The sequence below is a fragment of the Echinococcus granulosus genome (genome assembly GCF_000524195.1).
Source record: "Echinococcus granulosus chromosome Unknown EG_S00055, whole genome shotgun sequence".
NCBI classification, from domain to species: Eukaryota; Metazoa; Platyhelminthes; class Cestoda; order Cyclophyllidea; family Taeniidae; genus Echinococcus; species Echinococcus granulosus.
The window spans coordinates 480041-501910 of NW_020170435.1; the positions used below are offsets into that span (position 1 = coordinate 480041).

At 41.2% G+C, this 21870-nt stretch overlaps 1 protein-coding gene across 1 annotated transcript; it reads left to right on the forward strand. All coding sequences in view use genetic code 11, as the record gives it.

Annotated features, from left to right (window-relative positions):
* Positions 1–961: 961 nt before the first annotated feature.
* Positions 962–14205, forward strand: EGR_06369 (Death-associated protein kinase 2; the record flags this gene model as incomplete). Its single annotated transcript, XM_024495618.1, has 13 exons — positions 962–1080; positions 1291–1429; positions 3388–3511; positions 4870–4929; positions 6491–6566; positions 7830–7913; positions 8321–8473; positions 8795–8840; positions 10439–10549; positions 11421–11588; positions 12333–12512; positions 13219–13294; positions 13751–14205. 13 exons carry the CDS (start codon positions 962–964, stop codon positions 14203–14205), a joined length of 1791 nt encoding a protein of 596 aa, XP_024350016.1.
* Between the last annotated feature and the right edge of the window lie 7665 nt (positions 14206–21870).

A 21870-nucleotide genomic window follows, 5' to 3' on the forward strand; every position in this document is an offset into this window, starting at 1 on the left:
ATTATTACATTCGGACGGAGGTTCAGTCAGGAAATCAAGCTAAATAACCTGTCAAAACCAACAAGAAAGTCTCACCATATTAGGGCGGAGCACGACTTAAAACAACAGCAGAAGCAACCATTAGTGTTCAAATCAGTTCGGTGCAGGGGTGTAGCTAACAGCAGCATAAATGGCACAGCATTTAATATTTTTGATTACCATAATAAGAAAAAGTTGCCTGATAAGATACATATTGTATAGCTATATTGAGCATTTTGGCAGCGATGAAAAAAGCCATAGTTTGGTTAAACTTGGGACTCTCGCTCTCTAATTTTTTTACGCAAACCCTTTAGGTCCCTTTAGTTCTTCTAAAAAAATTTGCTTTAGACCCGGTTGTGCTAAAATCTGCATTATATGCTTCAGATTTTTACTACGCTGCTTGTTTTCTTTGGCGTTAGTACTGCAGCGCCTTGTTATGCTTTAAAAAGTGCAGAAATTTTTTTAAATGTCTGCAAACAATTTTGTGATACACTCGCAGTCTTCCTTGTTAAAGGCCTTCTCATACGCCTGCGTTTTGTGCAATTCTTGCAAAATATGTGTTAATTACGTTGCGTTTACTTACAAAGACAGCATGTTGGCAAGAAGTGGGCATCTGGTTTAGTTTGTTTAAGTTTGTAACTTAATTATCCTGCCTTAGAATTTCAGGGTTAACGCACTTTTAATTTGCTCCAGATGCTGCACATTTAGTCGTACAATTTGCGTTCACTCACTTATTAAAATGGACGAATTTAATCGTCTATACATTCTTGGAGAAAAAATTGGAGAGTAGGGTTGTTGGTTGTGTACAGATATCAATTTTAGCGGTAACTTTGCGGAAGTTAAAATTTGTGAATGCAGGAAAACTGGACAAAAATTCGCAGCAAAAATAGTAAAAATGAGGCAGAAAACTGTTTTTGGCTATTATGACCCAAATTCTCGTGGAATGACTCCTCAAGAAGTTGAACGTGAAGTCCAAGTCCTACGATCAATCGACCACCATGCAATTGTTAAGCTTCACCAGATATACGAACATGAGGATTACTCAATCATTCTTCTAGAATTGTAAGCTTCAAGTGTGTATTTTTTGCACGAATTAGTCTGTCCTTTTTTATCGGCGTAGGATTCGGTGTCACTAATTCCTTAAGAAGTGCATTATTTTATTGCATGTCATGTGATAATGGCTACAACATCAGTCTTAGCGTTGTATTTTTAAGATCTTTTTACTGCTCTGTCAAATGCACAATAACGTTTTAATCGCGGTTTTAACTCTAGGGTAAATGGTGGTGAGCTTTTTGCACGAGTTGCAGAACTTGAACGACTGGATGAGCAGGAGGCTGTTTTTTTCATCGCTCAGATTCTCCTTGGTGTCAACCATATGCATCAACTTGGGATCGTCCATTTAGACCTAAAGGTAGGTATTTCTAGATGTCTTTACTGTGTAAGACAAATAGTTCGATAAAATTTTGAGGAAATAATTTGTCTACGTCGTCTCTTTCCCGAAATTTTTTCTTACTTCTCCTGTCCAAAGCCCCAATAATTCTTGGTTTTTCCCTCAAAGTAATTCGCTCAAACAAATTTGAAACGGCAATCTTTGACTCTTGTTTCCAGAAGACATTTTAATCAAATGAAGTCTTTAGCCAAATCTGCGCCTAAAAGTTTGTTTCAGTAGAATTAATTTGGCGCAGTCCTAACGCACACCCATTCTTCTCACGCCAGTCCATCTGGAATAATTTAATCACTCAAGCCCCCATCAATGCTGTCGATTTGACCTAATCGAATTCTGTTTAAAAATGGAACTCCTATAACCTCTACCGTTAGGCATCTTTACTGTTAAGTTGCTTGATTTGCGTCCCTATCGGCCGTTCGAAGTAACGACCGCTTATGCTTACCGCCCGGTCGGTTAGGGAAAAAGGTGCCCAAATGATGTCCCTACTGCCTCACGGCCTAAGTGCTTAGAAAGAATGTAACATTTTCTGATTTTGTGATTCTGTACTTCGTCCAATGCAATTGCATGGTGTGTGTAATTCAAAAATATGGCAGACAAGTGTACAGATGATCTATTTACCATAAATTCTGGTTGCTTACGCCAATTAGGCATCATTTTTCGCCTACCTTTGCAAAAGCTAGTCGCGACTATTGACGACTAGGAAATCAGGAGGTTGGAATGTGAAATCTCGAGCATTGTTTCTTTTTGCCCACCAAAATGTGGGAAAGAGTTAGTGGTTAGGGTGAATCATACTTGGTGTATAGTTTCATTAGCCGCAAGGACATTTATTACTCCTTCAGAACAATTAACCTCTAAGAATGTCGCAAAGTGCACGAGGCACAATCTAAAGGGTTTTTGAGGTCACACATCGTTGATTTCGCTTTGTGAAGAAAAAAATTAAGGTAATAAATCGTTAAGTGCGCGAACACCCCAATAGCATGACATTAACTTGTCACTCCCTAAGGCTGGCCATGGGACACTTTTGCCGAGTGGTGGATGCGATACTACACAATTAATGTACTCTACTGATGAAGGCTTGCCTGTGTACTTTTTCGTTCTTCCTCTTTCAGATTTCGAGAATTTGTTTTAAATCCTTTTAGTGGCTAGTTGGGAAGAAATAGACCGAAAAATTTGCATCAAAAGAAAGAAGTCTAGGCCATTTAATTGACTAACGCATTTTTATGCAACTCCCTTTGCTTTGCTATATGACGCAGCCTTATGAAGCGTACAGTTCAGAAGATGGTAAATAACATCTGTCACATATACGTGCCGCGAATACCATAGGGTTAAAGTCGCTTATGCGACAATGCTCTTATAACCACTGGTAATGAATTTTTTTAAAGCTTAGAGAGAGGCATAAGATGGTGTCACCAACTGAGTAATTGGAATGATTAATTAGCTCTTCAAGTACTTTGTACTTAAAAAAAGGCAAAAACTGTCAGAAAAAGGAAAAAGGAAAATATTTGAGCGTGAAAGAAAGGTAGGTAGGTTACATTTTTGCCGAATTGCCTTATTCTTGTATGCTTCAAATGGCACGGAATTGCACCAAGAACATGGGTGATTCATCGACAAGCGTCAAAATCCAGCCTGTGCCATGTGTGCACACCCGGACTGCCACCCTGGGTCGATCATCACCCAAGTTTGTTCTGACACGACTTTATAAAGTATTACATTCCATGCATCTTTTTTACCTCCATTATTTCCACAAACACCATCCACATATTATCCCTTTCCTAGACGGCTTTTTCAAATGATTCATTTCCCGCAGGGGCTTCATCACTCGGACATATTGGCTTAACTTTCAGCTTGCCTTAAATGATTTGAGTAGTATCTTCCCCTCATGATTTATTTGTGCACTGTTTTGTTTTTGTCAAACAATTCAGCCGGAGAACATAATGATAGAGGATATGGAGACAAAACGGATAAAAATAATTGACTTTGGCCTTGCCCGACGGTTAAATCCAAATGAGGTTATTCAAGACATGGCTGGTACACCCGAATTTTGCGGTAAGTTGCGCGGTACTTTTAGACCCTTTATTCTGCCTCGTCTCTTCTTTTTCTCACCCCCTCCAATAAAAAATCTTAGCTTAAATAAGAAACAAAAATAAAGGGTGAAACAGTCGAGCAAAACAGAAAAAAAACATTTGTAGAAGTGTTAATGCAGTTCCATCCAAATTCCTGTTAGGCGAACCTCTTTGAAATTCTGCAACCTACTGCAGGAAAGGGGGTCAAAAAAAGTAAAGTCCTGAAGGTCATAAGTACTGCATTATTTTTTATGGTGTTTTTAGCACTTTTTGCACTTTAATTGCACATACTTGGTAATAAGACACACCAACAGCTGATTCGGCATTTTTGACATGACAGATGATAGCCCTAAAAATGTCACTTTTGCGCAAATCCCACGTATAAACATTGACCTCTTCTGGTTCTACTTAGCTCCCATAGCGCCGCTGAATTTAACGTAACAAAGACTACTACTTCGGCAACGTCGATGCTACTTAAATAGCGGGTGACAGTTGACAGTAGTGTGGGAGAGAAATGTATTAACTATGATTAATGTTGATCTTGTAACTTGTGATCTGACAATTAATTCATGAGAGAGTAATTTGGTATGGAATGAAATGAACGGGATACCATTGTGATGTGCTAGTCAGTGGCCTTCATTTCGTCTTGCCTCCACCTCCTTTTCTGTAACTTTAATGGAGGAGGAAGAGTTGAGATGACAAGCGCCTGGTGGCACTTATTTTACACAAATTGTGAATATAGAAGGTGGCATACAACTCCTCGATGCTGGTAGACCACGCGTGTCCGTATTAGCACCAACCCTGCCAAGGTCAAATTTGTCCCCAATTGGTCTCCTTCTGTCGCAGTCGTTGCAAGACAGTAAAACAGAGACAACGCCTAGAGAGATGATTAATTTCACTTTTTTAAGGGTTTGTAACTTGTCCAAGTGAATGCAATTTACAGGGACCATCACAATGCGGTGATGTGATCAAAAAGTAACGATACCGGGGTGGAAATATAGTCTACTCTCCTCTTGCCTAAAAGAATCATCTAATGGGCAAAGGTTAAGGTTCTGCATTGTTTCTTTTTCCCCTCATCGAGATGGGAAGGACACTTGTTTCCAAAAGGAGGGGTGTATCCCGCAGCTTTTGGTTAGGTCATTCAGCCACCTTGGCAGGTCCCATGCTCCACATTAAGTACATTTCACGTTCCAATCGCTAATTGCGGGATCATTTGCCTAACAAGGTCTAATCGTCCCTCTTGGTGCGTGGGATAGGTACACTCTTATCTGATCTCTTCTTTGCCATGACCGTGGGAGCCAATTTTGGACAGGCCTTCCCATTGGCTCCTGGCCGATTCAGACATCTTCACATCCTGTCCCAACGACGACATCGGGGTCATTGATCATCCCCGTCGTGTTGGTAGGCTAAAGACATGTTCACGGGGCGTCAGTGTCAGTGCTTGATGAATGTAGACCTCTAAGCCCTGTCATATGATTTATTTCATTTAGCGTAAATAGCAGGAAATTTGAAAAATGTACCTTTTCAAAAATGTATCCCTCAAAGGAAGAGGATTTGGTTGCCTTTCTGGAAAGCCCGGAAAATCTCATGCACCGAGGTGATGTCACTTGTCAAATTTCCCTGAAATATGGCACCAAAAAACATATTCTGGCGAATCTTTAACTAATTTTGAGGTTGTTACTAAACGAATCGCACGTACAAAGACATCGATGATAAATTGTAAGCATACCTTTTGTTTCGGTGGCTGCACCCAAAAGATGTACGAGGTGGACATTGTGTATACAATAATGCATCCGCAGGCAAAACTGATCACGTACTGGCGAGGAAAATTTCTTGCCAATCAAATTGTACTACCGTTTAGGAATTCAGATATGAGTTTTGCCTTCTGGAAGAAGCTACTTTCCGCAACAGGGAAGCTGGCAGCATTTAGTCACTACGTAGCGGTGTAACAGTTCGGACGGAAGTTCACCCTGCGTTAAGGGAAAGATTAGTAAAGTGTCAAGATGAGTGACAGGGTCGCCACATGGGAAAACATGACTTCATGTTTTGAAAATCTTTCCAAATTAACCTCAAAAAATAGTGGATTTTGTGTAATGAGTGTCAGTACTCAGTAAATTTTGGAGTAGATATTCTACAAATACATAAAACCTGTCCAGACTCATCAGAATCTTAAAAAAATGTTTTTAAGTAATCAGTTCTGGCCTGAGTCCCGTCTGATTGGCTTATTTAATCATCGAGCCTCAAAATTCAATATATTTCAATCACTAAGATGACGTAATCGAGTCTTGCAGCTTTTTGCCGCTTAAATAGTATTCACCTATTTACGAAAATTTTTGCCAAAGAAGGCTTCAGTTTAATCTTAAAAAATACAGTTAAATATATGTTTTTATCAGGTTTCAGATGATAGAATTGACGTGTGGTATACAGGTGGGGAATTGAAAGTTGGGACAGAATCGAAAGTAGGTAGAGCCGGATTTTTTCTTCTAAAGACAGTTTTTTGCTAATCTGATTGTTTAATGCCATTAAATACAATGCGAAAAAAGATTAGGGAAAATTGCACGTCATTTTGAATTAACAATCTAGATGCAGTGATTGTAGGCAATAAACTAACCTTTAATCATTCTGCCAAAAGAAAGGGGATCTACAGATCATTTGAATAGGGCATAATTACTTTTTCATTTAAGTATTTCTATTCCTTCAAGCAAGGTTAACAAAAGATATAGAGTAGTATTTCTTCCACAAAGCCCTTACTAATGGACGCTTTGTCTAAAGGGAACTTTTTGTTCTACATTTCCTCTATCATTCGGTATCTGGTTGGAGGGTAAGTAAAAAAGGCGCCCCTTAACTGCCCCAGCATACACTTTGGGCTTTTTGTTTCTTTTATGTTGGTATTTGTGATTATCCAACTTGAGATTAGCGGCAAGTTATTATCAGAATACTCGTCCCTGTTTTTTGATTTTAGCCCCAGAAATAGTTAATTTCGATCCCATCACCTTCGCTACTGACATGTGGGCGATTGGCGTGATGACGTACATTTTGTAAGTCCAATTATTTGCTGGAACTGGGTGATATACCCAACCTGCCTCCATTTTGCCTCCTGTCGGCCATCGTAGGATTGGCGTAGGCGAGTGAATTGGCTCCTGTTCGGCAAATTTTTGTGCATAAAAGTCGCTCGGAATTTATTGTTAACGCACCGGCGGAGACCTGGGAAATTACTAGGCTTAAAATGGTGGCCGCAATAAAGTACGTAGGAATCGAAGAGCCCGTCGACTAGGTCAAACAAAAGACAGAGTGAAAAGTCAATTTGTGATGACAGCAATCAGCAGCATCCACAACTTGCGTCACACATATGTGACACAATTGACAACACTAACTGCGCGATTAGATTAGAATTTCTTTTCCTTCTACAGCCTCCAGCTACCTGTTGAAGACCTTTTTAAGTGTAGTGCGTAGGCCTGAGCCGCCAGAAGGGGCCAAATGGCCCACACATATAAGGGGGTGATTTAAACAAACACCAATCGCTCACTCGCACACTGTTCGTGAAACATTCGCTGCTGATGTTGAATTTACTTTCACAGTTTCCTCCTCATAAGTGATTTAGAAGAGAGGAATCTTTTTCCTGTAGAAGAATGCAAATTGCTAACAAATAATAAAAAATTTTCGTACAGAAAAATAAACAAATTTCTAAAAACATCTCTCCCCTTTTGATTGGCCATAACTCACGGATCACATGTGAAGGTGGAAAATGAATGTTCTTTCATTGTTCACCATCTTTTCTCATGGTGGATGAATTTGTACTTTTTTCCCTGAAAGAATACAAAAACTACTTAAGTGGTCAGTACTTTTATAAAAAAAGCACCTTTTCGCCTGTTGTTTTTCACACATCGGCTAGCGCGCTGTTTTCGGTCTAATCTATCACATCACTGTCCAAAGTGCCTCTTAGAAGGGTTTGACATGGGAACGAGTTTATTTGATCAGCATCTTTGCTCTAACGACAGCGGCCATGTCTGTGGGGGTAGAACCTGACAGATTGTCAGGGCGACAGGGGTGCTTCCTTACCCTTGGCATAAAAATATTGTTTGCTGAAACGTCGATTAGGGTGTGAAGAACCGTGGCAATCTGTTTACCGATTGAGCGTCTGATTGGCTACCCGGATCCAGCTTGTTGAACCAGTGAAAGCCAAGTAGGCTGAAGCTGGTTTTTCTAATGGAGGACATTCCGGTAAATGATGTACGTGTCGCGGAAGGATATGCGGGACTCTAGATATCCAGAGAGCTCTATTTAGTCACCATCTGCTCCAGTGGTACTTCGAGCGTTCTGATGGACAGCGAATTAGCCAAACCGACGCCGATATACAAGACAGCGCCTGGCTGCAGTCGCGCTGGGTAGACGTTAAGGTGGAAGAGGGTGAAGTTGCGTTGACCTGGTAAACATTCAAGTTGCAAGTTTTCTTTGACCTCGTTCAACACCGTTTTCCCCGTTTTTTGGTGCCTGCGTTGGAGCTGAGTGGGCTGGATTAACGGTAACCATCCTTTTGACAAACAGCTTCGCCCCGTGGACAGAGAATGATGTCTATCATTGTCGTTATGGCACGTAGTCTGGTATTTTGCCAGACTACACTGCCAGTAGGAAGAAGAGAGCATTTCTGTGTCCTTAAAATCAAAATGGGCTGGGTTTCCGCCGGGGCGGACTGATTGGATTGAAGTATAACAGGCAAGGCGAGGATGTCTAAGATGAGGGGAAGAATGAGAATCGTAAAACCAAACTTCATTCCCTTTTCTTATGTTTGTAGGCTCAGCGGTATCTCCCCTTTCGCTGGTGACACCCAAGTAGAAACATTCCAGAATATTCTCGAATGTTCCGTCACTTTTGATCGCGACGAATTTCTTGATGTCTCTCCTGAAGCGCGTGATTTCATTACACGGCTTTTACGAAAGAATCCACGGTGAGTGGGACTGAGAAAGAAGGCAAAAGAGTAAAAGAAAAATACTGATTTTTTAATTTTATTTGCACTCCATTCCTTTTTTTCTGGATGGGGGTGGGGGGGAGGCTGAGAGCTGTATGGGGCAGAGGCGACTGTAAGTATTCCAATTTTATTCCAGTCGCCTTAGCGACCGTCTACCTAACAAATTTTATAAACATCGCCTGTTTCCTTCCATTTGAAGGGTATGGGAACAGTTTAGCAGTTTGCCTTGTAGCCAGTGGGAAAAATTTTTGTAATTTATTTTGCAACTCACGGGTGTATACTGGTTGTTCTCTTTTGTAGAAAACGGGACACCGCCTCACAGTGCCTCCGTCATCCGTGGGTTGCGGTAAGATTTTGGGCTGTACTTGTCAAATTCTTAAACTATCTCCCGGCTATACGTCTCATGTTGCCATAGACGAGAGGTCAAAAAATTGGTGCCTGGAAAAGGGGTTCCCACGCTAGAGAAACATCGTTACGAGGATTTGTTGAAGCTGGAGCCACCTCTACCCAACTTCTACTGTCCTAACTGATACAATAGGGGAATGTAGCCCAGAAAAGAGCAGAAGAGGCTACTTTCTCACGTATTACGTCTCCACACAATAGTGCTTATACATAGACAGTAGTATATAGCCCCCAGGTTATTATTTCGAAGCAGACTACAAATCGCGCCAAGGTTTTTTTTTTGTCACCTGATAGACAAATTGCTATAACTGTTTTTTTTGGAGGAAGAAGGTAGAAAGAGAGGGAGCTAGAGGGTCAAAATAATTGGCCAATCAGCAAAGGCCATACGCCAAATAAATTAACCAATGGGATTGTTGCCACAAAAAAGTAGAGAATTAAAGCTTTTATAAATGATGAGGCGATTTGTAAATGATAAATGGTATGGGATTACACGATTTTGCCTATCAAGTCTGCTTTTTAAAGCAATTAGATATAAAGGGGTTCCGCAGTCTAGGACTTTTCTTCCAGCTGTTTAGAGATCCGAACGGGAAATTCCAACAAGCTACACCAAAAGCTCATGAAATGGCTAAGTTTGGGTCTATTCTTTTCGATATTTTCGCACGAAATTATTCCAAACAGCTACCTCCATTCATCATTCAGGCATTTTGCGATATCTTCCGAAAACCGAAGAGGAAGAAGAAAGGGGAGAAATCATTTTTTTGCACAAGACAATTGTTTAATGTGAGAGCCACAGTGGTGTAGACAAAAGAAGTCAAATGGTCTACACAAAAAGATATTATTTGACTCTATCATTAGGCAGATAACAATGGGTCCGGAGTGGCTTTCTCTTCACAGACCATCTTGAGAGGCTTCCAGATAAATTGATGTTCTGCAGAGATACTTGTCTAGACGTTGAAAAGCAGACTAGGTAGCTTTAAAAAACTCATTCTTCATTCATTCCTGCTTAGTTGCCTTCTTCAAGTTCTCTGTAGACTAGGGGGATCTGGGCTCAAGGAGTCATCTCTGACAGTGAGACTACACTGGGAGGGCTATAGCCTTGGAGAAAAGCTCCTGGCACAAAGGTTACAATAAAATGGAATTGGCCGCTAGTTCAAACAGTCTACTTTAAACAAATGGCCTTTCTACACATTATTAACAAAGGAGTTTCCTAACCTGAGAAGCAAAAATCGCAAGGTGCTCAAACCTCTGCTTCTAATCAGGCGTTTCGATGTCAAGGTCAGTTATACTTTGACCTTGTCATTCCTATCAAATCGTTAGGAATTTTGCAGTCTTTGGGTCAGGCTAAATCTCAACTCTGGCACCTCGGGAAGTGTCAAGTAGGCAATCCTTGCATGTGGTGTTGAAACAGGGTGACCTGATTGCGTCCTCTCATGGGGAATAGGGGAATTTGTGCCAGGGGTGATGTGTCATCTGCGGAAGGGTAATAATTATGTTTACAGAAGGTTGTCATCTCATGGTCAAGGTTGTGATATTTCTTTGCAGGCTGTCATACGACAACTGACTGGCGAACCGGAGATCATACAAAAAATCGACCTCAACGGTGTTGGGGCTTTAAAGACCTCTCCATCGTCATCGTTGAGTGGATCGAATAGAGTAAGTAAAAGAAGAATTGTAGAAAAGAAAAATTGGTAACTGGTATGATCGCTCAAACCAAACAGGGACCTCAGTGAGCACTTAAGTAAGCATAGAAGAAAAACACAATCCCTTCTCTCCATAGTTCACTACCACTGAGTTTGTGGCTGGTTACCTGGAAAGCAGTCCCTCAATTTGAAGAGTTAGCAAGACAGCTGCAGCATCTTAGGGTAGTTGGTATCACTCTTCCTCCAGTGCGCACAAACTTCCCAAGATCGTAAATGGTTGTGATTGGATGTGCAAGTGCATGCTACAGTCAGCTCTCCCACATCCAAGTTTATCACTGGCGTAATTTCAAGTGTTGGATGCCTAGTGTTGGCAGGAACGACCACCATGATCGGGAAGATGGGCAATGATCATCCACACGACTGCGGATCATCAACGATGCACAATGAAGCGTCTTTGAAGTGTTCTACAGTATGGAACCAGCTTGCAGCTGCCCAGACTCTCATCCTCTGACCATCTTACAAGCTCAAATTTCATGGATTCAGTGATTAGGAGCTTCACAGGTTGCGAAGGCGATCTGCTACATGGAAGAAAGGAAATGTCACAGTAGTTTCGTTCAATCAGTTCACCTGGCATTCAGCTGATTGGTAGGTGGAATGGAATGGACTGGAGAGATAGACGACAGGAGACGTACACCAGACAATAGATGGAGCAGCGGAGTGGAGCAGACGACCCTAAGTGCTGCTTGTAGTATTTTGTCCCCGTTTGGCTTGGACACCAGTACTAGTGTACCGGTTTCGAAGACAAAAATCTGAGCCAATCAGATAAGTGTGTGCTTAAATTTAAACAATCCTTGTCAAAGATTTTAACTTGCGTTTTTTTGCAGGTAGGGGGAAATTCGGTAAACAAGTTGACACGCAGACAGAAGTCAGCTGAGGAGGCGATCGAGGTGGACAGTGGTCAGGAGAGGTGTCGTCACTCACAAGTTATTCAAAAGATTAACCTCAATGGAATTCTGACTCCCGAAGCACATTCAACCTCCAATTCGTCTGGTGTAAGTGGGCTCCTTGATTTCGTCCTTTACCTAGACTGTTCCGTTCTTTTGAATTTTCTTTGAAAAGATGAAGCACGTAGCAGGAAGTGGAAGTTCCATTTCCTCCTTTGACAAGGCGGCCTGCTATTGCGGTGCAGTTTTTCTGGCACTTTGATCTAGGGTGTAGTGATTTGATCCCAAAAACCCTTCTGTCCTTCAGACCTTCTGTATTAATTACAAGCGGAGGGGTTACTTGATAGCCGAAAAGTGTCAGCTTCTCTAAATTGTTGATGGAGGGGGAATTTAGTCGCCTTCTCCTCGAAAATATTCGTCTCCATTGGAGGAGTCGCAACCACATGTTGGACGCGACCAAATCTCCTTAGGACTGACTGTCATGTCATGGACTGGAGATCAACAGCAAGTTAGGATAATCACTGACAGGCCTACTCCCATATGTGTAGCACTTTTCCACCATCCGACTGTCTTACTACTGACAAGCATTTAAGCGTACTATGTTGTAAATACGCTAAAGATGGACTCAGCTTCTACTTCACATCTTAGTTAACAAAAAAGTTTATTTTCAGTGGGTGCCTTATTCTGGTATTTGGACTGCCCTAGCCTGGTGCTGATATCTTCATATAAAAGCTTTTAAACCTAGGATCCCCGTTTGACATGAACGCATCCGTATCTTCAATACAGTCGGCAAACCTTTAAAAGTCGCTTCCCATTAAGCAATTTAACATTATTTTTTACATTTTTTTTCAGTCTTCACCAAAATTGAGAGAGAGCACTCGAAAATGCAGTTCCAACTCAAAGTCAGTGGAGATTGAAAAGGCGGCTCCAGAGGCGGGAGAAAGGACACCCATACGGGAACCACAGATTATACAGAAGATCAACTTGAACAGCGTCCTTCCATCGATGTCGTCCCAAAACACTTCCATCCATGTAAGTTGTAGCCATTAACCGCGTGAGTTGTTCAAGTTAAGCCGGGGAGATTTTGTAACACTCCCTACATATGTCAGTGATGCAGAGCTCATAGTCAAGTCCACCCCACTTCTTTATCCCATTTATTGTCTGGTGCGTGTCTCATGTCATGTATCAGTCCAGTTTAGCCCAGTTAACACCATCTACCATCCATCTGAGTACCAGATGAGCTGACAAGCTGATCAGTTGATTAGCGGGCTACGGTGACACCTCCTTCGTAAAGGCAACAGACTTCCTTTGTAATTTGTGAGGCTTCTTAGCATTAAAACCATGCCACTGAAGGTAGTGGATGTCTGCACGTATACAAGGTGGACTTCAAGGGGAGATTAGTGAGTTGGTGAGACAAGGAGACGATGGGAGTCTGTGCAGCAGCAAAGCGGTTAAATAATGTAGAAAGTTTCAACGATGTCGCTCTACGTGTCACTGATGATCCGCGGTAGTGGGAATGATCGTTGCTAACCCTCTGACCTCGATGGTCATTACTGCCCTTCCTCGCTTCAATCGACTCCTCCCCTTGTTATTCTTCTCTGTCGTCTTTTGGCGTGGACTCACAAATCCCAGCTTGACTTGAACGTTTTTGTGCCTCTTTTCAACCTTTAAGGATTATTTTTAGGAGAGAATTTGTCAAAAATATTTTGTTTTTATCTTTTCTATCTTGCTACTTTAGATGAATTCCGAAAGAACCAAACGAAAATCCGTCTCAACTCATTCTTCCGACACACAAACAAATCCGGAATTTGGCGGTCAAGTCAATGGGTTTTTTCGCAGTAAAAAATTGTTTATTTATTATGAGTTTTTTGTGTAAAAAGTCTGTCTTTTTGATGCTTTAAGCTCAATCACCCCGTAGGGATAATAAGTCGTGAATTACCACGCGTCACGTATGTGTGACGCGTTGACAGCAAACAATTTTTGTTTTCGTGGGTACCTTTTGAGTCATTTAGTGGTTAGTTCATTTAAGTAACTCTAAGAGGGATAAAATGGGACAGAAATTGCACTAATTTGCTCATTCTTTGTCGTTTCAAGCCTACAGGTCCTACATTGACTTGTGGAGGCAACTGGTTTGTCTATCTGCATCAGTAGCACGTCATGCCTTTGACGTCTTTGATACTTGTAAATTCTTTTCTCTTTTTAAGATCCCTTCTTTATATTGCCTGAAAATCCTCCAAAGTGCTGACGTTGGCTCATTTGTTGTGCTGTAGAGAAGAGTATCGAAAATGTCAAACCACCCAAAGAGGTTGTCCACAAACACAAGGTGGTACAAATCAACGGAAGTGCAACAAAAGAGGCCGCGCCAACACCCATCAAATCGGAGAAGAGTATAATCTCGCGATTGGCTGATCTGCAAGTGAACGGTGAGCCGAGTACTCATAAATCCAATTGTGACTCCATCTTTGGAAGAGCCTCCAAATGGCTGGAAGCCACTAACAACGCCTTGGATAAGAAATTCCGTCCAACCTCTAACGCTGCCACATCCAGTTCTTTCCATCGAGCACGCAATGCCTTTATCAGTAAGAATGCCTTAGCTGAAAGAAAGCTGGTGTTTACTCGTGTTCGTCTGGCTGGAGATATGGATCATGCGCTGCCCGGTTTCAAGTGGCGAGTACTCCCTACCACTAGCACTGCTTGTGAAGAAGGCGCTAAAGAGACTACTTAAATGCCTACTTAATGCATCCAATTTTCTTACGATTAGTTGTAAATATGCAAGCATACATAATCCCTCCCTCTCCCCTCTTTCTTCCCCTCTCCCTCTGTTCACCCCGAATGCACACTCATCTGACCGCCATATCAGCTGCCTGTGTCATTACTGTCAGCTTCACTTTTTTGTCTTAAAAAAGAAAGTAAACAACTTCTTTCATACTGTGGAGGAACCTTTAAGACAGGGAAATGAAGAGTGGATTCCTCAAGATCTATTTCCCGAGCTCCACTAGTCTCCACTACCTCCACGCCTGTCCCTCCCCGACTTTAGCTAGGTGACACTTTTGACGGTAGTCTGCTAGTCTCAACATCATGAAACGTCATGGAGGTGGACTTGTGCACCCCACTTCGAAGGTATGCCCACGTTTTTGGCGATCACGACAATGCCATGGTAGAGACGACATTGGATGGACTGCAAAAAGTACTTGAAATTTACCTGACCTGACATTAAAGACGCTGAAATTAACCCAGAGGAAATCAGCTATTAGGCAGCTACGCTTGTACAACGCAAACCGAAAGGTGAAAGTATGCGGTCGGTAGATTTGCACCAAGAGGAAGTAATTCCTGGATCCGCCAAAATCTACATGATACAGTCCTGATAGTAGAACCCGTCGGTTGCTCACCGTAAGGAGTCTCTTTTCTGTCTCCTTAATAATATTTAAATTGTTCTACTGGTGCCTTATGATAGCTGAAATAAAGGAGTGTGACCCCGAAGATGGCATGGAAGGTGACCCCCAAGGGGAGGTAGAGGAGTAAAGCTTTGTAGCAGGAAAACGTTTTTAACAATACAGACTTTTGCTTCTGACAATGGGATTTTGGCTATATTGGTTCTGTTTCAATGCCCCAGAAGTTGATTTTTCGAGCGTCAGATTTCCGCATATCTCAAAACTTGCGCTATCGTCCACGCCCATGATCGGCCACTCAAAAAGGCTAACCTCAGGTGTCCACCAATCAGACAGCCTACGCGCAGAACCACTTGGATGGCCAATAAAGACTTCCACTATTGAAGGCTTTATGTTGATTCCGGTTAAAAAATCGGGGAGGATTTTGTTGTACGTCTCTTGCTGCTTACCAGCGGAGTTCATTGGAAAAGTAACCTTTCGAAGTGCCTGTTTTCAATCTTATTTGCTACAAACTCCACATTCTTTCCCTGGAAAAAAAGATAGAATTTCCTCTCTAGAAGGCAAGAAATGATCTAGTATACCATTTCTCCTTTATATCTCAAACCAATGGTTCTGCATCCTACCCGATCATGTGGTAGTCTGCTATAAATGCCGAGACAAGGAGGCGCTGGAAGGAATATTGTAAGAGGTGAATGAGGCAATTTTCTTGTCACTAGGTATTTCATCAGTCACTAAACAGTCTAAACGACACGAATCCTTTTTTGGGAAAAATATGGAAAAGTGCTGGGAATGTCTAAAACTCCACGTACCAAACACGTTCCCATCTGGAGGATTCCCTCTCTCTTTGCGGTCAGAATCCCGATCAGGTCCCGCATGCATGACTGATATCACGTACAAATGTTCTTTAAGTGTACTAATGCCTACTACTAAGGCCAAGGTCAATCAGATAGCATAAGTAAGCAAAAATGCAACTGCTGATTGTCTCGTCCTTAGTGTCTCCTATTCAGCTAGCCGCCTAGCACGTACACGCCATCTCTATTAGGGTATTGTTCACTGAATTTCTCTGGTTTCGAGCTCGACAGAATCCATGTCTACGCCTAAAAACGCCAGTTCATAAGTCACACCTTGTCAGGATGTCATAAAATAGAAAAATGTATACCCTCCCAAGGGCCAACGACTTAATCAACTTCGTTTCACAGTCAGTTCCTTCGTAATTTCACGCAAAAAATGCTACTGATTTTATTTTAGTAGAAAATGTATTACAATCTGTTGGGCTGGTTTAAATAGAAAAGATCGAACAGGTACCGGTGAAAATATGGAGTATACACATATTTCTTGCCTTTTTTTCTTATTATACTTCGCCATGTTAAGAATGAGACACTTTGTTTGTACTTTATTAATCTTTTTCTGTTTAGATAATCAAAGTCTTCATTCTGCTCTCCGTTGCCCTTTTTGCGGTCTGCTAGGGGCTCTCCAAGGACTTGCGCACTGCACTTCGGCCAAGGTGTAGAGTGCAGGCTAAACTCAATGTCAAGATAATCACCTTTCAAACGATTAATCTGTAATCCTTTCCTGAGACGCCAAATCCTGGCTGTTACTTCCACCTGTATGAAACATATTGTCACTAGGAGGAACAAATGCTCCTGCCCTCAGGTGCCTTTCACTCTTTTTTATTTTTGCTTCCCAAATGTACATTCTCGTTTGCATTTTCTCTGCACATTCTCTTGTACCATTGTCAAGGAAAGGTGATAATCATAAAATATCGCCACGCGAAAATAGTGAGGATAGGGATGAGGCAATATCTCCCTTCCGTCCTATGTAAAGTGCATATCCCTCCAAAGGTCAGTTTTGTGGTGGTATGAGGTGTGAAGAATGAGGTCGTACCTTGTCTTGCAAGGCTACAAAAAAGAACTTTCTTTCCACAATCCCCCATGTTCACATAGCCTTAGGAGATGAGGTTTTTGCTGACACGCCCTGAAATTGTATAAAATTGTATGGAGTTAGAAGATCCCAGTTGAAGTCATTCAGTCACCTGTGAGAAATGTCAATCATGAATATATGTGAAGTTGTTTCTAATTTTTTATGGAAGTGAGTCTACCTTCTGTAAGAATTTACCAAAGTGCCATAACGTCTTTTAGGAATTTTTTACTTCTTTTTCGGAGATGTTACTAATATGTGGAAAGATTTTCAACAAAACTGCCCAATTTTCTCATTATATACACACATGTATTGAATTTGGGCTATCAAGCTGGGGTGTTGTCCACCAAACGATGGCACTAAAGATGGTGTTTAGTGGTCATGAATCACCCACAAAAAGTGTGTTTTTGCGCACTAAATGCACTACTTTTCTCCATAAAATAAACAGCAGATATATGAGTGTGTGGGTGTGCAGCTTGGAAAAGTTCTTACTTTCACTAAATTCCGGAAAGGCTAGGAGTAACGTGACAGAATGCTTTCGAAGCGTCCTAGTTACTCCCGAAAATGCAATGAAGGCGACCACGAGACCGCAGACGATGGCCACAAAGGCTACGCCGTCAAGGTGATGGCTAAAGAATTTGGACCACTGGGTACCATATTTAGGGCATGTTTGTTGTCAATGTATCCTTCTACTTGAGATTCGCATCTCCAACGAGTTCCGTAGTCACTCCCACCATATCGGCCGTCGTGGACCTTTACAGAAACTGAACGACCGGGGGGAGAGGAGCGACAAAAGATTCAGTAAAGTCATATCATGGAATTTCAAAACAACATGCCCTTGGCTAGACAGACTGCGTCGGTGGGTGACCCGTTTAAAAGAAAATTTGGTAAGAGCTAGCTAACGCTTTATAGCGAGCTGCAATTGCCTAAAGATAACGTAAGGAAGGGTTTCTCTCGTCTTTTAATTGCAACGCAAAGTTTTGCGTTGTGCCAGCATTCTGATGCAAAATTTTGATTAAACAAGACCAACAAATGCATAGTTAATAGTTTTTAGGCTTTCTAAGTGTGTAGATACGAGTTCTATTGCATCATCGTTGAAGCTATTATAAGGTTCAATTCAGTTAAGCAAAGGAAACGCAAGGTCAGGGTCGCCAAATGTTTATTTAGTAAAATATTCAGAGATAGTCAATCTAATATAACTTTGCCTAAACTCACTTGTGACATTTATAGATAGTTATGTACAAATATTACTGACTCAACTTTCCCTCCTTATCTAGTTCCCCGCTTTACTCCAAATATGTGTGTTTCGATTTAAATCTAAAGCTATTTGTGGAAAGAACTTACATCGTCATCAAAAATTTTTGACATTTTTGAGAAGGTTACACCAAATTAGATGTTACTTCTAGCTAACTCTTTATTTTCAACACAAACTATTTCGTGTTAAGTTTCATTCTGAAAGAGGACCATTAAATATCACTCAACATTAAAATTGCAGATAATACAGGCACTAAGACAGTGATAATATCATAGGGCAAAGAATTACTAAACCACCCGCAACGTTTGTCCACAGACAATTAATTTCCACTACACATCTTGACCTTTACCTTTGGCGCGTTATCCCTGTGAATTCGACCACCAACAAAGGATTGGGTTTGGTGTTTATCTGACGGATAAAACGTAAAAGAGCCAGACACTTTTTGGAGTTGGGAGGAAAGTCGTAAAGGCAAACAGAAAGGTCACTTTCGCAGAGTCAGTTTGTGTGCACAAAACCATCTGTCCACACACACACACACGCGCACGTAAGGAGAGAGATTTGCACACACATACATTCACCCAGCACTAGTCACCAGACTGTGCCAGGCGTCATTTGTTGATGGGTGGATGGATAGTTGGATACAGGATGGATGGATGCAGGCTAGATGGTTGGAAATGGGATGAATAAATGGCTCGAACAATGGATACAGGATTGTTAGGTACTTGAATAAAGTGACAGATGTTGCAGTTTGGAGAAAAATTCTGCCTGGCAAAGCAGTCAATTTAATTGTGCCATAGAATAGGCGCCTGTTTATATATGGAGTTTACGTGAGTCATCATTAAGAAGCGGGGATAAAGCGCTCCCATGAATACCCAGGCCGGGTAAATGTCTCGGCCCATGAAACCTAGCTGCTTGGTTTATGTGGTAAACAAACATAACCTCAGGGGGTTAGTTATATAAAAGACACGCATATAAGGTCAAGCGCTCTTAAAGACTGCAGCAATATACCTCTATGTAATCACACTGGATATCAAACCACAAGATCAGATGGAAAAAGTTCAAACGAATAAATTAGCTAATACTTAACACTGGCAGATCTGCATAAAAACAAAGACATTCCTCTTCATTTTATTCCCTTCTCATTTAAATTCAATCGGTGCTTCAAAGCTGCACTTTGTCACACCCGCCAATTCGCTTAATCAAACAAGGATGGCGGTTGAAAGTCTAAAATCACGATTTTCGGACACATCGAGGTCACTCCATTCCACGATATGATAGCCGAATTTCTCTCCTACACCCAGAGGAGTTTTGTTACTCTGTGCATATTCGTAAATGTACATGGTGTTGTCCGCATAATTTTTCAAAAAAATATCATATAATCCTCCCTCAACGAGACCTGATTTTAGTGGCTAAGTGTTAATACCAGTGCCTTTTCCTGGTACAAAGAGAGTGAAAGACCAAGTGGTTGCCTGTCTTTGAAGTGGCTTGTTTTTCTAGCCAAATATGACTAATTGCATTTACATGGTGGTTTCTTACCATTTATATGGATTAAGAAGGCCTCAAAAGAGCTGTCTCGTCACCACGGGTGGAGCATCCTTGAAGCCACATGTCCACGGATGCTGAAGGCAGGAAGTGATTTCTACACAGACTTGGATGCATCAGCATCGCGCTTCTCGAAACTCTGATTCCACCTCAGCCATCAAGCCTAACTCCACCAAAAGTCTTTACCTGCCTCGTGTATGTGGATTGCAAACCCATATTTTCACTAAGAACCACATCGGCAAATGAGAATTACATATTGTGACGGGGATAGGATGTAAAAGTACATCCTAAGAGTGGATCAAAAGATTCTTTCTCTCGAGATAATTAGGATTAGTGAGTTTGTAAAAAGAAGGCCCGTTCTCTATTGGCGCAAGACAGCTACAGCTTAGGTGTGATGGAAGAGTGGTGCTAGCCTACCTCATCTTCCATATTCCTCTGCTTATGTATTTTTAGGCACCAGCTCATGTCCATCCTTTCCTGGCATTCACATTTACCAATAGCTTGATCACTTGGATGGGTGGAAGGTAAGAGTGAATGAAAGGAAACTAGTGTTTCATGGCTTTAAAATAAACAGGAATTGCATTCATTCCTGTATACAGACAGGTAGTTTCTGGTAATCTCAATCCAAAGTTGGGTGAAAGCTCGTTCGCGCTCTCCTCAACAAAAAGATGTCGAGAAATACACCTCCCAAATGGACTTCAATCACATTCAATTGGAGACGATGAGCAGCTTCGAAGGCAGACAACACTAATCTTTGATTTTGCAGCAAACTCGAATCTCGTTGAAAGAGGGTCATAGATAGTGAATGATCCCAAATTTCGAATAATGGGATATCTCTTAAGAGAATTTCCATAGACAGCTTCATATAAATTTGCGAACACGCGCAGAGCGATAAAATCTCTCTCGATTTGGAAGCCAATTTTGAATATCACGCAGTCGAACAGAGTGGTCACATTATGTCGAAAATGGTCTTAATCGGCTTGAACCTCTTGCATTTGTTTAAATTAACGAATCAGTAGGCCTAGAGAAGCACAATTTTAAGTGGTATCTGATTTAAATTGAAAAAAAGAGCAAAAGTAGGACAACGTTTTATTTTTATGACCAAGCTTCAAATCTTCACCCCGGCAAGTTTGCAAGGAATCAAAAAATTCTTCTTAAAAACCCACAGCTTTGAGATTTCTAGTTTGTCTTCACCAAAGTGAATCCTTTACCTCGTGACCTTGCTTGATTGCCTTTTATAAAGTGACCACCAGTTTTCCCACCAAAACAACTAGCACATTTCAATACAATACTACCTTTTTTTATCCAACTGTTTCCATAACTTTAATTCCTTTAAATCAAATTAATTATATCTTAGTGGTATCTTGTTTCACACTTCAACGTTTTTCCCATTTCTTGTACTTTTCTGTGTGATTCTCCATAGATTCCGGTCATCATCGAATGATCATTTGTTACAAATATGGGACGTAAGTTCTTATATAGTTTATTATAAATGCTTATTGCACAAAATCATGAACATTTTGATGAGTCTTGAACAAGAAAACAGTATTTCCATCTTATTGGTCCAAGGAAAAGTTAAAGTTAATTTCCATTTTTTGCATAACTTTTAAAGAGATGAAAATAAAAAAGTCCTTTAGTATAACAATAAGGCATTTGCGCTGTAATAATTGGCAACTCTTTGAGGTCTTTGCGTTAAGCGGATGTACATTATTCCCTTTTCCTTTCTTTCTTGACTTTTAAAAATTCCCACTCCAATTTTTTCTTTCCATGCCCTCAACTTCTAAATGTATAACCATGTGAGGTCTTAAGTCTTCAAGGATTGTACTTCCATATAAAAATACAGCCGTCACTTCGTAATAAATTTCCCTTCCTACTGGTATGGTTAATTACCGCTGTAGGAAAGACTCCAGCCCTACAGTTCCCCATAGATTTTAGGGGCAATCTTGATAGAGCCCCGCCATACCCGACTTAACTGGTCAATTTGGTCGCTTTAGTGGGCGTTAGAAGATCAGTTTTCTTATAGAAGCAGAGAATCATTAGTCACTCATCCAACGAATACAAATTATATGCACTTTTAAAGTGCTCTTCCTCCACTTTTTATTGTGATTGCAGACATTAATTACCTATGTCGCGAATGCGTGGGATAACATTATTTTTGCGTGGGTGTCTCCCGTAACTGCACAGGCTTATTTTCTCGCTTTTGCATTAAAAGCGCTTCCCAGCCCTTTCTGATTGGCTAGCTAATCTTCGGATGGATTGTAGAGGGGGAGGGAGGTTTCGGGGGAGG